General features: G+C 48.6%; 1 protein-coding gene across 2 annotated transcripts in view; it reads right to left on the bottom strand.

Annotated features, from left to right (window-relative positions):
* Positions 1 to 16,088, bottom strand: part of THOC2 (THO complex subunit 2) — a 900,323-nt gene that overhangs the window by 295,869 nt on the left and 588,366 nt on the right. For both annotated transcript variants that reach the window (XM_069211944.1, XM_069211952.1), the window contains exon 26: positions 3,126 to 3,254. In XM_069211944.1, coding sequence (XP_069068045.1) covers positions 3,126 to 3,254 — 129 coding nt within the window. The remainder of the gene's footprint in view (positions 1 to 3,125; positions 3,255 to 16,088) is intronic.

The following is a 16,088-nucleotide window of genomic DNA, read 5'->3' as shown; positions in this document are numbered from 1 at the left end:
AATTTTAAACCTTCCTCACAGATAAAGTCTATAATAGGAATTGCTCAAGCAACACATTGTGTTCCTGGTCTAAAATCATAGAGGAAACACTCTGTTTGCTTAGCAGGCATAGGAAGGTCGAAATGATTTGATGCCCTGTCCAGTAAGTCATAGAAACTGCCAATATCAACAGGCAGCAAATCAGCCATATGTGGAGTAGGAGAGTCTGGCACTGGTGCGACAATCATCCCACTCATCATTATCAATGGGATTAAATAAGATTTCTCCCTCTTCCAATTGCTGATCAGCGCTGTCATTAAAAGTGTCTGGGATTATTACTGGTGGCAGTATTAGTCTTTCCTTTTGAGGTCTGGGAGTGCTTTGCCGAGCAGGAGTTGCAGGAAGCGTTTCCTGTCTCGGAGGCGGCTGAGCTAGATTGGCATCCAAAAATCTTTAACAATAATCATAATCCTACGCAAGTCAGTAACCAGTGCTATAGGAATGTTGACAGACTGTTCCTGGACATGATTTTGATCATCTTCTTGTTCCTCATAAGGCCAGTGTGCATCAAATGTATCCAATTGAATGCCCCCTATCAGAGAAAGAACAGTATTCTCCAATATGTGCTTAGTGGTCACCTTTTTTTTTTACATCTTACCCTTGACCTTGAAGGGCTGTAAGCAGTGCCAAACGTACGCTCATCCTCGATTCCTAATACTCCAGGATACGAGATGGAAACACTGAGGAAATTTCAGACACATTTTTAGGCATAGGTGAGGTTGCAGGAACATAAATTATGCCTTTTCTTATCGTCAAAGTAGCTGTCGGCGGGGCCATTGACAGAGGTGCTGATGATACTGACAGTAATCTTTGTCGACAGTGTAGCCGTGGATGCTGTCCCTGTCATCGGAGTGCTCGACGATGAAATCTTCGTCGACAGGGAAGGTATGACAATGATTTAGTTGTCACAAATCATGTTAACAAAGCCGCTGCCATCATCTGTTTTATCGTCGATGTGGTAGAAGTGGCCATCAACAGTGCTGCTGACGAGACAGATGTGGTTGACGGTAAGGTCTTCTTCGACTGGGAATTTTTTCTTGAGGAAATTTCTTTTAAAGGAGTATGAGGAGCAGATGGAGGTGCAGAATCTGACCCCTGATGATAAGATGAAGAGCTTTCATTGGTCTGTTCTCCTAACTAGTCTCCATACTGTGAGACCTAGATATATATATATATATATATATATATATATATATATATATATATATATATATATATATATATATTTTTTTTTTTTTTTTTTTTTTTTTAAGAGTCCTTGTGAAAAGAAGATGAATCTCTCCTCCTTTCCTTTTTCTAGAAGTGGTAAGAGTCTTATCCTCACTCTCCGAGCCACAGATAGCCTTCTTCTTCTTCTGTAGCCACAGAAATAGTCTACCCTCAGAGTCTTTGAGGGTTTATGCAGAAAAGAAAATATGGAAATTCTTGAATTCCTTGGGCTGCTTTTTTAGGATGAAGACAATACAAGCATTCTTTGTGTGGATCCTCAGAATATAGTCTGGGTTTTTAACAGGTGTTGCAGGGCCTAAAAAGCCCTTTTTGAGACTCGGACATTTTGTGTAAAAACACAGCAAAACACCCTTACAAAAAGTACCTCAGGTGATAATAGCTGCAGAAATCAAGGTCAAAAGTTAACAGTGACACACTGTGACTGAGCAGATTTCAGGGAGACTCCCTAGCAGCACGATGTGCGGTAAGAAATCGGCAGTATGGTGGCTCTGCAGGGGTTGAGTGCTTCAGGGCCTCTGCTTTGATTGGCTAAATTTGTGTGTATTTAATCAATGTGAATTGGCTGCTAATTATTTTTTTTTCAAATGGGTTTAATACTAATGCTTTAGCACTGCTTTTCTTGCTGTTACTGTGGGACTCCCACCATGACAGGGAAGATTCAAGCATGTGAATCGATAAACGATAGAATACTGGAGAAGCAGATTTACTAGCCATCCTGTTGGCGGAGGTGATAACCCCTTTCGCCAGAGCAGGCATCGTTTCGGACCTCGGAGGGCAGATGCTCTCACCTCCAAGAGGCCAGAAACTCATCTGTGGTGGCAGGCTGGTCGAAAACCAACCAGCCAGCCAGCACATTGGAGGACTAGTAGGTTTCAGGGGGAACCTCTAAGGTGCCCTCTGGGTGCAGGTCATGATAAATCCAATACTGACATCAGTATGGATTTATAAGACAAGCTGTTTGATACCAAACACCATTTTCTGTGCATTCATCATGTAGCTGGGTCACTCGTATTGACCAATGTCCAGTACATGCTTTAAGATGGCTGCTTGATCATTAGCAATGTCTAGGAACAGAACAAGACATCACAGGGGCATATCTGCTCATGCAGGTATGCCCTCACATGTATTATAATGAACCCTGCCTTTAGGCACTTGAAGCCTGCTGTAGGGGTGACACACAAAATACCTGCAGTGACTTTGGAATGGCACACGAGTGACCCATGTCATGTTTTCACTCAGGGTTTGCATCCTGACACAGAGTTTGCAATGGGAGGCTGAGTGCAATTTTTGTGTCGGTCCCTCAGGGTGGCATAACATATGCTGCATACGTGTGCCATGGATACCATTTACTAGGGACTTACAGGGGTGCCAAAGTCCTGTGCCAACTGTAAACAATTAGACATATCTTACTTTTAAGTAAAGGGCACTGAGGTCTGTTTAGCAGACTACAGTGCACTATCAGAGCCGAAAACCAGCAAAACATTATAAAAGGGGGCAAAACATGGGGGGCATGTGCGAAAAAGCCCAATTTCCGACAGGAAGGAACAGCTATTTCTGCAAAGGAAATGTTAATTGTAAAGAAGGTTTCGACAAATAAGGCAAAAGATACAGTTACTTATAAAACTTCCTATGTTAGTGTAGTCTAGTAGTTGTGGCAAGTCGAACATCATGCAAAGCTATCTTTTTAAAAATCCCCGAAAAAGGAGTTCAAGGACACAGACTCATGAAACATGCGTGGATTCAGGTAGGTTAATTTACCAACTACTATTAAGATGTGAATTCCAATCCCGTAGTGAGAACAAACAAAAGGTTACATCTTAATCAGTTCAAATGAGCCACTGTTTTAATACTCATACCTTTTCATAGATGGCTCTGTCACTATGCCACCGTGTCACAGTCTCCAGCATGCAGCACAGAAATCGGCCATATCGACTTGATTCATTTTCAGTACAACTTGCCACTGTGTAGATTATGTCAGAGAAAACCTGAAAAGATGCAAGCAAATTTGACATTTTGAAAATGTAAATGTAAATAGTTTGAGCACAGATAAAATGAGATGTCAGCTATATCCAGGCTATGTACAATACATGAACATGCCTAAATGGCTCCTTGCTTTAAAGCCATAACAATTATCTCAAAATGGGTCATCTGTACTGTAGGTGGCTGGCTCAGTTTATGGTGTGGCACCCTATATTGAGTCCAAGAAACTCTTAGTGTTTAGGTGTCCAGATAGCAAAAGCTCTTTAGAGGAAGCTGTGGTGAGCACCTAAAGCTTATCTAGAAGGAGTGTTAAGCTCTGGCAATACCACAATAGTCAGTAACTTTCACACAAGAAAAAAAACATACTAGGTGCTTCTTTATTATAACACTAAAGTTACTCTAACAGTGGTATATCTCAACCTGGAGATATTAACACACAAAAACATACACTAAGTAATAATCATAAGCATAAAAATACAAGGGGCCCATAGAGGGGGCCAACCATATACTAAGAAAGTGGTATAAGAATGGAGGTGGTCAACCAAGTTAAGTGTGCTAGGGTCCCAGGAGCTGGAGGAGTAGGAAATTACCAGAGGTACGTACTAGAAATCACACAGCGCAGGGTGCAGTGCTGTCATCAAGCCAGGTGTACCAAAGGCTAGCACAGGACCTTCACAGCTGGATTTCTGTGAATTCAGGACCCTTCCCAGAGCACCAGAGGAAGTTAGTTGCAACAAAGAAGGTTAAAGAGTGCCCCCACCTGTGGAATCCTAGAAGACCAGAGTACCTACACCAGGGAGCCCAGGTGTGTGGGGTGAAGTAGCACTGGAAACCCTTGTTGAAGTCAAAGGAAGACTCAGTTGCTCAGCTGCTGTCGCAACTTGTGTAACAGGCTGGTCGAACCAGGAGGTGGATTCCGGACATAGAAAGACTGAAAAAGAAAGGGACAGTGCCCAGGTCACTCAGAGATGTCAAGACGGTGAAGGTAGGCAATAACCACCATCTTGGAGGTGAAGTTCCTACGGAACAGTGAAGGTAGAAGTCAGGCTGGCGGAGTCCAGGGGGATGCAGGAGATCCTTGGAGTCGCCCACAATCTGTCTCACGTTGGTTGCCGATTTGCAGGAGGGTCAGTGGCCAGCAGGACTACCAACATGCCTTGGCAAATGCAGGTAGCTGATGCAAGTATGATTGAAGGTTTTGAAGGACCAGCAAGGTCCTAGTGACTCAACCCTTGGAGGGGAGTCAGGGCAGGCCTCCAGCAGCGAGTAAAGTCAACTGGAGTCAGAGTAGCCTTCACAAGAGTCCCACTAGCAGCAGTCACAGGGAGGCCTCAGCAGAACAATAAAACAGGAGTCCCATGTCGCAGGAGCTGCAAGGTGGAAGCTGAATCTGGAGTTTCGGTGTGCTGGAGGCTGGGGCTTCTAGGAGCTCAAAGATCTCTTGGAGGAAGAACCACCAAGCCTTGGCATGAATAACAGTCATGGAGCATGGGGGTTCTGTTCCAGGGGCTGCAGCAAGGGACCACTGACTCCCAAGTTGGCCAGAAGACAAGTTGGAAACTGAGAGGACTACAGAACCATCAGCTGCGAGCACAGCCTTAACAGTCAGTGGGACCAGCAGCATCCACCAACCGGTCATCATCTTGAGGAGCCTGCGGATGCAGGGGAGTGACTCCTTCACTTATTGCTTCTTGGGTGCAGGCAGAATCCTTGTGACCCTGAAGGATGCACAGCCACGGATGTTGCAGGAAATGGAGAAACAATGTTGCAGTGGTGTAGGAAGTTGGCTCTGTATGTGCTATTTCAAAGTAAGGAATAGCATGCACAGAGTCCAAGGGTTCCCCTTAGAGGTAAAATAGTGGTAAAAATAGATAATACTAATGCTCTATTTTTGTGGTAGTGTGGTCGAGCAGTAGGCTTATCCAAGGAGTAGTGTTCAGCATTTGTTGTACATACACATAGACAATAAATGAGGTACACACACTCAGAGACAAATCCAGCCAATAGGTTTTTATATAGAAAAATATCTTTTCTTAGTTTATTTTAAGAACCACAGGTTCAAATTCTACATGTAATATCTCATTCGAAAGGTATTGCAGGTAAGTACTTTAGGAACTTCAAATCATCAAAATTGCATGTATACTTTTCAAGTTATTCACAAATAGCTGTTTTAAAAGTGGACACTTAGTGCAATTTTCACAGTTCCTAGGGGAGGTAAGTATTTGTTAGGTTAACCAGGTAAGTAAGGCACTTACAGGGCTTAGTTCTTGGTCCAAGGTAGCCCACCGTTGGGGGTTCAGAGCAACCCCAAAGTCACCACACCAGCAGCTCAGGGCCGGTCAGGTGCAGAGTTCAAAGTGGTGCCCAAAACACATAGGCTAGAATGGAGAGAAGGGGGTGCCCCGGTTCCGGTCTGTTTGCAGGTAAGTACCCGCGTCTTCGGAGGGCAGACCAGGGGGGTTTTGTAGGGCACCGGGGGGGACACAGGTCCACACAGAAATTTCACCCTCAGCAGCGCGGGGGCGGCCGGGTGCAGTGTAGAAACAAGCGTCGGGTTTTCAATGTTAGTCTATGAGAGATCTCGGGATCTCTTCAGCGCTGCAGGCAGGCAAGGGGGGGGTTCCTCGGGGAAACCTCCACTTGGGCAAGGGAGAGGGACTCCTGGGGGTCACTTCTCCAGTGAAAGTCCGGTCCTTCAGGTCCTGGGGGCTGCGGGTGCAGGGTCTCTCCCAGGCGTCGGGACTTTAGGTTCAGAGAGTCGCGGTCAGGGGAAGCCTCGGGATTCCCTCTGCAGGCGGCGCTGTGGGGGCTCAGGGGGGACAGGTTTTGGTACTCACAGTATCGGAGTAGTCCTGGGGTCCCTTCTGAGGTGTCGGATCTCCACCAGCCGAGTCGGGGTCGCCGGGTGCAGTGTTGCAAGTCTCACGCTTCTTGCGGGGAGCTTGCAGGGTTCTTTAAAGCTGCTGGAAACAAAGTTGCAGCTTTTCTTGGAGCAGGTCCGCTGTCCTCGGGAGTTTCTTGTCTTTTCGAAGCAGGGGCAGTCCTCAGAGGATGTCGAGGTCGCTGGTCCCTTTGGAAGGCGTCGCTGGAGCAGGATCTTTGGAAGGCAGGAGACAGGCCGGTGAGTTTCTGGAGCCAAGGCAGTTGTCGTCTTCTGGTCTTCCTCTGCAGGGGTTTCAGCTAGGCAGTCCTTCTTCTTGTAGTTGCAGGAATCTAATTTTCTAGGGTTCAGGGTAGCCCTTAAATACTAAATTTAAGGGCGTGTTTAGGTCTGGGGGGTTAGTAGCCAATGGCTACTAGCCCTGAGGGTGGGTACACCCTCTTTGTGCCTCCTCCCAAGGGGAGGGGGTCACAATCCTAACCCTATTGGGGGAATCCTCCATCTGCAAGATGGAGGATTTCTAAAAGTTAGAGTCACTTCAGCTCAGGACACCTTAGGGGCTGTCCTGACTGGCCAGTGACTCCTCCTTGTTGCTTTCTTTGTTCCCTCCAGCCTTGCCGCCAAAAGTGGGGGCCGTGGCCGGAGGGGGCGGGCAACTCCACTAAGCTGGAGTGCCCTGCTGGGCTGTGACAAAGGGGTGAGCCTTTGAGGCTCACCGCCAGGTGTCACAGCTCCTGCCTGGGGGAGGTGTTAGCATCTCCACCCAGTGCAGGCTTTGTTACTGGCCTCAGAGTGACAAAGGCACTCTCCCCATGGGGCCAGCAACATGTCTCTAGTGTGGCAGGCTGCTGGAACCAGTCAGCCTACACAGCTAGTTGGTTAAGTTTCAGGGGGCACCTCTAAGGTGCCCTCTGTGGTGTATTTTACAATAAAATGTACACTGGCATCAGTGTGCATTTATTGTGCTGAGAAGTTTGATACCAAACTTCCCAGTTTTCAGTGTAGCCATTATGGTGCTGTGGAGTTCGTGTAAAACAGACTCCCAGACCATATACTCTTATGGCTACCCTGCACTTACAATGTCTAAGGTTTTGTTTAGACACTGTAGGGGTACAGTGCTCATGCACTGGTACCCTCACCTATGGTATAGTGCACCCTGCCTTAGGGCTGTAAGGCCTGCTAGAGGGGTGTCTTACCTATACTGCATAGGCAGTGAGAGGCTGACATGGCACCCTGAGGGGAGTGCCATGTCGACTTACTCATTTTGTTCTCACTAGCACACACAGGCTTGTAAGCAGTGTGTCTGTGCTGAGTGAGGGGTCTCTAGGGTGGCATAAGACATGCTGCAGCCCTTAGAGACCTTCCTTGGCATCAGGGCCCTTGGTACTAGAAGTACCAGTTACAAGGGACTTATCTGAATGCCAGGGTGTGCCAATTGTGGATACAATGGTACATTTTAGGTGAAGGAACACTGGTGCTGGGGCCTGGTTAGCAGGGTCCCAGCACACTTCTCAGTCAAGTCAGCATCAGTATCAGGCAAAAAGTGGGGGGTAACTGCAACAGGGAGCCATTTCTTTACACAAGCCCCCCCCAGCCTACAGGCCAGGAGACTCAGCCCAAGCTGGGAGAGTCTTCCTAGTCTGTCAGGCGAGGAAGAGTAGGAGAAATAGGCTGGTTAGTTGCAGGGCCTACTCTGCCTTACATCCTTCTGTTCAGGTCATTCCCTTTGGGGAACTGACCCACTTCCACAGTGATAGGACCTAGTCTGAATTGCCTCTTGTCTGCCTCTTCAATGTCTCCACCCATTCTTTCTATTTTGGTCTTAGAGGTATCCACCTCTGCTAACCTTATCTTGGCCAGGGTTACCCCTAGCTTACCCAGAGAGGTTACCCAGAGCTGGAGTAACCCCACCATGACCAATAGGGTCAGGGGGCCTAACTTGCTATTTGGCATGGGGTCAGACCACCATGCTAAGGATAGTGCAGCCATAAAGGCTAACACCCAGCAGAGGCCACTGACAGCTGTCAGTGCCCAGAACCACACCTTTAGCTCTTCACCTAAAAGGGAAGGGGCTAAGTTACAGGCTTCTTTGGGTTCAGGTTGCCTGTCTGCTGTATTAGAGTGGGGGGTTACCACATCTTGTAGTAAACACCCTTCTTCCACTCTTTCTTCTGTTAGCTGAGGAGCCACCCACTCAGGTTTAACAGTTGCCTGACTAGCCAGGACTTCTGGTGGGTCAGGTTGGACTTTATCAGGGCCATTTTTGGAGTTCTCCCCTACTGGAGCAAAATCTCCTTGGCTTGCTGTAACCTTGGCTAAAGGTTGTCCACCCTTCCTACTCTGTTTTCTTTTCTTCTTCTTCTGGGGCCTGCTTGCATTTACTGCAGAGGCAGGACTTCCAGAATCCTTGGGAGAGGACTGGCACTGGACCAGTTTCTCTCTTGGGCTCTGACTAACCTCTGGGTAGTCATTTCCAAGGAGACAATCAAGGGGGAGGTCTGTACTGACTACTACCCTTCTCCAGCTAAGAGTGCCACCCACTTCTATGGGCACTAACGCCACAGGCCTCTTAGTGACCCTGTCTAGGCTAACTCTTACCCTGGCAGTCTCACCTGGGATGTACTGGTTTGAGAGCACCAGCCTGTCATGCACAATAGTGTGACTGGCACAAGTGTCTCTCAGGGCTGTGGTTGGGATTCCATTCACCAGTAGGTGGTGGAAGTGTCTACTTCCCTCTGGAATCTCCAACTCACCTGTTGGGCCCTGTTTCCAGTTGAAGGCTAGGAAGACCTCCTCATCTGAGGAGTCATCTCCCATGGCTACACTGGTTACCCCTGGAATTTTGTTCTGGGGTTTGTTTTTGGGACAAGAAGTGTCCTTGGTGTGGTGCCCAGACTGTTTACAGTTGTGGCACCATGCCTTAGTGGCATCCCAGTTCTTACCCTGGTACCCACCTTTGTTTTGGGTTGTGTCTTGGGGCCCACCCACCTGTTCTGGTTTTTGGGGGCCTACAGAGGACTCTTTTTCTTTGTTTCTAGTGTCACCCACTTTCTCCTGGGGAGTTTTGGTAACCCCTTTCTTTTGGTCACCCCCAGTGGAAGTTTTGGTTACCCTAGTCTTGACCCAGTGGTCTGCCTTCTTTCCCAATTCTTGGGGAGAAATTGGACCTAGGTCTACCAGATACTGATGCAACTTTTCATTGAAGCAGTTACTTAAAATGTGTTCTTTCATAAACAAATTATAAAGCCCAACATAGTCACACACTTCATTTCCAGTTAACCAACCATCTAGTGTTTTTACTGAGTAGTCTACAAAATCAACCCAGGTCTGGCTCGAGGATTTTTGAGCCCCCCTGAATCTAATTCTATACTCCTCAGTGGAGAATCCAAAGCCCTCAATCAGGGTACCCTTCATGAGGTCATAAGATTCTGCATCTTTTCCAGAGAGTGTGAGGAGTCTATCCCTACACTTTCCAGTGAACATTTCCCAAAGGAGAGCACCCCAGTGAGATCTGTTCACTTTTCTGGTTACACAAGCCCTCTCAAAAGCTGTGAACCATTTAGTGATGTCATCACCATCTTCATATTTTGTTACAATCCCTTTGGGGATTTTTAGGATGTCAGGAGAATCTCTGACCCTATTTAAGTTGCTGCCACCATTGATGGGACCTAGGCCCATCTCTTTTCTTTCCCTTTCTATGGCTAGGATCTGTCTTCCAAAGCCAATCTTTTGGCCATCCTGGCTAACTGGATGTCCTCTTCACTGGGGTTATCCTCAGTGATTTCAGAGGTGTTGGTCTCTCCTGTGAGGGAACCAGCATCTCTGACTATTATTTTTGGAGTCAGGGTTTGAGGGACCCTGTTCTCCCTAGATAGGACTGGTAGGGGGGAATTTTCCTCCTGGTCACTATCCTCTTCCCCTGAGTTGCCACCCTCAGAGGGGTTGGCCTTTTCAAACTCTGCCAAAAGCTCCTGGAGCTGTATTTTGGTAGGTTTGGGGCCCATTGTTATTTTCTTTATTTTACAGAGTGACCTTAGCTCCCTCATCTTAAGATGGAGGTAAGGTGTGGTGTCGAGTTCCACCACAGTCACATCTGTGCTAGACATTTTGCTTCTAAAAGTTGGAATACTTTTTAAGAATCTACAACTGGTTCTAGAATCTAATTCAAACTTTTACAAACTTTTAAACTCTAAAAGAAATGCTAAACAGGATCTAACACAAGGCCCTAGCAGGTCTTTTAAGAATTTAGAAAACTTTTCAAATTGCAAAAATCAATTTCTAATGACAATTTTGGAATTTGTCGTGTGATCAGGTATTGGCTGAGTAGTCCAGCAAATGCAAAGTCTTGTACCCCACCGCTGATCCACCAATGTAGGAAGTTGGCTCTGTATGTGCTATTTCAAAGTAAGGAATAGCATGCACAGAGTCCAAGGGTTCCCCTTAGAGGTAAAATAGTGGTAAAAATAGATAATACTAATGCTCTATTTTTGTGGTAGTGTGGTCGAGCAGTAGGCTTATCCAAGGAGTAGTGTTAAGCATTTGTTGTACATACACATAGACAATAAATGAGGTACACACACTCAGAGACAAATCCAGCCAATAGGTTTTTATATAGAAAAATATCTTTTCTTAGTTTATTTTAAGAACCACAGGTTCAAATTCTACATGTAATATCTCATTCGAAAGGTATTGCAGGTAAGTACTTTAGGAACTTCAAATCATCAAAATTGCATGTATACTTTTCAAGTTATTCACAAATAGCTGTTTTAAAAGTGGACACTTAGTGCAATTTTCACAGTTCCTAGGGGAGGTAAGTATTTGTTAGGTTAACCAGGTAAGTAAGGCACTTACAGGGCTTAGTTCTTGGTCCAAGGTAGCCCACCGTTGGGGGTTCAGAGCAACCCCAAAGTCACCACACCAGCAGCTCAGGGCCGGTCAGGTGCAGAGTTCAAAGTGGTGCCCAAAACACATAGGCTAGAATGGAGAGAAGGGGGTGCCCCGGTTCCGGTCTGTTTGCAGGTAAGTACCCGCGTCTTCGGAGGGCAGACCAGGGGGGTTTTGTAGGGCACCGGGGGGGACACAGGTCCACACAGAAATTTCACCCTCAGCAGCGCGGGGGCGGCCGGGTGCAGTGTAGAAACAAGCGTCGGGTTTTCAATGTTAGTCTATGAGAGATCTCGGGATCTCTTCAGCGCTGCAGGCAGGCAAGGGGGGGGTTCCTCGGGGAAACCTCCACTTGGGCAAGGGAGAGGGACTCCTGGGGGTCACTTCTCCAGTGAAAGTCCGGTCCTTCAGGTCCTGGGGGCTGCGGGTGCAGGGTCTCTCCCAGGCGTCGGGACTTTAGGTTCAGAGAGTCGCGGTCAGGGGAAGCCTCGGTATTCCCTCTGCAGGCGGCGCTGTGGGGGCTCAGGGGGGACAGGTTTTGGTACTCACAGTATCGGAGTAGTCCTGGGGTCCCTTCTGAGGTGTCGGATCTCCACCAGCCGAGTCGGGGTCGCCGGGTGCAGTGTTGCAAGTCTCACGCTTCTTGCGGGGAGCTTGCAGGGTTCTTTAAAGCTGCTGGAAACAAAGTTGCAGCTTTTCTTGGAGCAGGTCCGCTGTCCTCGGGAGTTTCTTGTCTTTTCGAAGCAGGGGCAGTCCTCAGAGGATGTCGAGGTCGCTGGTCCCTTTGGAAGGCGTCGCTGGAGCAGGATCTTTGGAAGGCAGGAGACAGGCCGGTGAGTTTCTGGAGCCAAGGCAGTTGTCGTCTTCTGGTCTTCCTCTGCAGGGGTTTCAGCTAGGCAGTCCTTCTTCTTGTAGTTGCAGGAATCTAATTTTCTAGGGTTCAGGGTAGCCCTTAAATACTAAATTTAAGGGCGTGTTTAGGTCTGGGGGGTTAGTAGCCAATGGCTACTAGCCCTGAGGGTGGGTACACCCTCTTTGTGCCTCCTCCCAAGGGGAGGGGGTCACAATCCTAACCCTATTGGGGGAATCCTCCATCTGCAAGATGGAGGATTTCTAAAAGTTAGAGTCACTTCAGCTCAGGACACCTTAGGGGCTGTCCTGACTGGCCAGTGACTCCTCCTTGTTGCTTTCTTTGTTCCCTCCAGCCTTGCCGCCAAAAGTGGGGGCCGTGGCCGGAGGGGGCGGGCAACTCCACTAAGCTGGAGTGCCCTGCTGGGCTGTGACAAAGGGGTGAGCCTTTGAGGCTCACCGCCAGGTGTCACAGCTCCTGCCTGGGGGAGGTGTTAGCATCTCCACCCAGTGCAGGCTTTGTTACTGGCCTCAGAGTGACAAAGGCACTCTCCCCATGGGGCCAGCAACATGTCTCTAGTGTGGCAGGCTGCTGGAACCAGTCAGCCTACACAGCTAGTTGGTTAAGTTTCAGGGGGCACCTCTAAGGTGCCCTCTGTGGTGTATTTTACAATAAAATGTACACTGGCATCAGTGTGCATTTATTGTGCTGAGAAGTTTGATACCAAACTTCCCAGTTTTCAGTGTAGCCATTATGGTGCTGTGGAGTTCGTGTAAAACAGACTCCCAGACCATATACTCTTATGGCTACCCTGCACTTACAATGTCTAAGGTTTTGTTTAGACACTGTAGGGGTACAGTGCTCATGCACTGGTACCCTCACCTATGGTATAGTGCACCCTGCCTTAGGGCTGTAAGGCCTGCTAGAGGGGTGTCTTACCTATACTGCATAGGCAGTGAGAGGCTGACATGGCACCCTGAGGGGAGTGCCATGTCGACTTACTCATTTTGTTCTCACTAGCACACACAGGCTTGTAAGCAGTGTGTCTGTGCTGAGTGAGGGGTCTCTAGGGTGGCATAAGACATGCTGCAGCCCTTAGAGACCTTCCTTGGCATCAGGGCCCTTGGTACTAGAAGTACCAGTTACAAGGGACTTATCTGAATGCCAGGGTGTGCCAATTGTGGATACAATGGTACATTTTAGGTGAAGGAACACTGGTGCTGGGGCCTGGTTAGCAGGGTCCCAGCACACTTCTCAGTCAAGTCAGCATCAGTATCAGGCAAAAAGTGGGGGGTAACTGCAACAGGGAGCCATTTCTTTACAAGTGGGATCCCTCAACTGGATACAGTCTTGTTTCAGTTTCAAAAGCAGACCAGCAGTGGTTCCGGAGGGCAGGAGGAGGAGATGTCTTGCAGAAAGTTCCTTGTATAATCTTGCTCGACGAATCTGAGGACCCACCCTTGGGAGAGCCCTTAAGTAACCCTAAAAGGGGGCTGGTCACCATCTGCAGTGACCCACCTAACAGAGGGGGGTCAGGGACTTCATCTACCTGGCCTAACCAGGCAGATGCTCCCAGGGGCCTCTGCACATCTAATTGCCAAGATGGTAGAATCAACCTGCCACCTGGCAGAGCTCTGTGCACTTCCGTAGGGGAGTACCTGGACAGGGAGGTGGTCACTCACCTGTCATTTGTGTGGTTTAGCGCACGAGCGGGAACCTGGGGTTCCTGGACTGGTGCAAACGGGTGTATGCAAGGAGGGCACCAAATGTGCCCTTCAAAGCAATCTGGTGGCACTGGGAGGCCACACCACCCCAGTTCTATACCTGGTTCTAAAGAAGAGGAAGTTACACCTCCCTCCTGCAGGAAACTCTTTGTTCTGCCTTCCCTTGCTCAAGTTAGGCTCAGCAGCAGGAGGGCAGAACAGTGCCTGGGGGTCTGCAGCAGCCAGGGCTGGCAGGAAGACCCTTCAAGGCTGTACAGGCAGATCTCGGGGATCCTCTAAGGAACCCCCAGTGTACATGGTATCATGGAACTAACAATGGAATTGGTGGAGTTGCAAGATTCCAACATGTGTGAGACCAAACATGCCTAGGTTTGGAAACGCCATTTTGTAGTTGGACTACTTGTGTTGACCAGTGTCCGCTACATAATTTAAAATGACTTCCCCACATTTACAAAGCCCAGGGATTGGCGTCTGATGTTTGGGGTGTCCTCACACTCAGGACTATGCACCCTGCTCATGGGCTTACAAAGAGGTGACTTAAAGAGTCCAAGTGCAAAGACCGCGATATAAGGCAAGCCTTGTATCTAAAGTGAAAGGTGAATGCATCATTTCAGGCAGGCTGCAATGGCAGGCATGCATACACAGTTTGCATGGGTGTAGGAAGTTGGCTCTGTATGTGCTATTTCAAAGTAAGGAATAGCATGCACAGAGTCCAAGGGTTCCCCTTAGAGGTAAAATAGTGGTAAAAAGAGATAATACTAATGCTCTATTTTGTGGTAGTGTGGTCGAGCAGTAGGCTTATCCAAGGAGTAGTGTTAAGCATTTGTTGTACATACACATAGACAATAAATGAGATACACACACTCAGAGACAAATCCAGCCAATAGGTTTTTGTATAGAAAAATATCTTTTCTTAGTTTATTTTAAGAACCACAGGTTCAAATTCTACATGTAATAGCTCATTCGAAAGGTATTGCAGGTAAGTACTTTAGGAACTTCAAATCATCAAAATTGCATGTATACTTTTCAAGTTATTGACAAATAGCTGTTTTAAAAGTGGACACTTAGTGCAATTTTCACAGTTCCTAGGGGAGGTAAGTATTTGTTAGTTTTACCAGGTAAGTAAGACACTTACAGGGTTCAGTTCTTGGTCCAAGGTAGCCCACCGTTGGGGGTTCAGAGCAACCCCAAAGTCACCACACCAGCAGCTCAGGGCCGGTCAGGTGCAGAGTTCAAAGTGGTGCCCAAAACACATAGGCTAGAATGGAGAGAAGGGGGTGCCCTGGTTCCGGTCTGCTTGCAGGTAAGTACCCGCGTCTTCGGAGGGCAGACCAGGGGGGTTTTGTAGGGCACCGGGGGGGACACAAGTCCACACAGAAATTTCACCCTCAGCAGCGCGGGGGCGGCCGGGTGCAGTGTAGAAACAAGCGTCGGGTTTGTAATGGAAGTCAATGGGAGATCTAGGGATCTCTTCAGCGCTGCAGGCAGGCAAGGGGGGGGTTCCTCGGGGAAACCTCCACTTGGGCAAGGGAGAGGGACTCCTGGGGGTCACTCCTCCAGTGAAAGTCCGGTCCTTCAGGTCCTGGGGGCTGCGGGTGCAGGGTCTCTCCCAGGTGTCGGGACTTAGGATTCAAAGAGTCGCGGTCAGGGGAAGCCTCGGGATTCCCTCTGCAGGCGGCGCTGTGGGGGCTCAGGGGGGACAGGTTTTTGTACTCACAGTCTTAGAGTAGTCCTGGGGTCCCTCCTGAGGTGTTGGATCGCCACCAGCCGAGTCGGGGTCGCCGGGTGCAGTGTTGCAAGTCTCACGCCTTTTGCGGGGAGCTTGCAGGGTTCTTTAAAGCTGCTGGAAACAAAGTTGCAGCCTTTCTTGGAGCAGGTCCGCTGTCCTCGGGAGTTTCTTGTCTTTTCGAAGCAGGGGCAGTCCTCAGAGGATGTCGAGGTCGCTGGTCCCTTTGGAAGGCGTCGCTGGAGCAGGATCTTTGGAAGGCAGGAGACAGGCCGGTGAGTTTCTGGAGCCAAGGCAGTTGTCGTCTTCTGGTCTTCCTCTGCAGGGGTTTTTCAGCTAGGCAGTCCTTCTTCTTGTAGTTGCAGGAATCTAATTTTCTAGGGTTCAGGGTAGCCCTTAAATACTAAATTTAAGGGCGTGTTTAGGTCTGGGGGGTTAGTAGCCAATGGCTACTAGCCCTGAGGGTGGGTACACCCTCTTTGTGCCTCCTCCCAAGGGGAGGGGGTCACAATCCTAACCCTATTGGGGGAATCCTCCATCTGCAAGATGGAGGATTTCTAAAAGTTAGAGTCACTTCAGCTCAGGACACCTTAGGGGCTGTCCTGACTGGCCAGTGACTCCTCCTTGTTGCTTTCTTTGTTCCCTCCAGCCTTGCCGCCAAAAGTGGGGGCTGTGGCCGGAGGGGGCGGGCAACTCCACTAAGCTGGAGTGCCCTGCTGGGCTGTGACAAAGGGGTGAGCCCTTGAGGCTCACCGCCAGGTGTTACAGCTCCTG

Source organism: Pleurodeles waltl, chromosome 2_1 (assembly GCF_031143425.1).
Source record: "Pleurodeles waltl isolate 20211129_DDA chromosome 2_1, aPleWal1.hap1.20221129, whole genome shotgun sequence".
Lineage (NCBI taxonomy): Eukaryota > Metazoa > Chordata > Amphibia > Caudata > Salamandridae > Pleurodeles > Pleurodeles waltl.
This window is presented reverse-complemented; position numbering and strand designations above follow the sequence as displayed.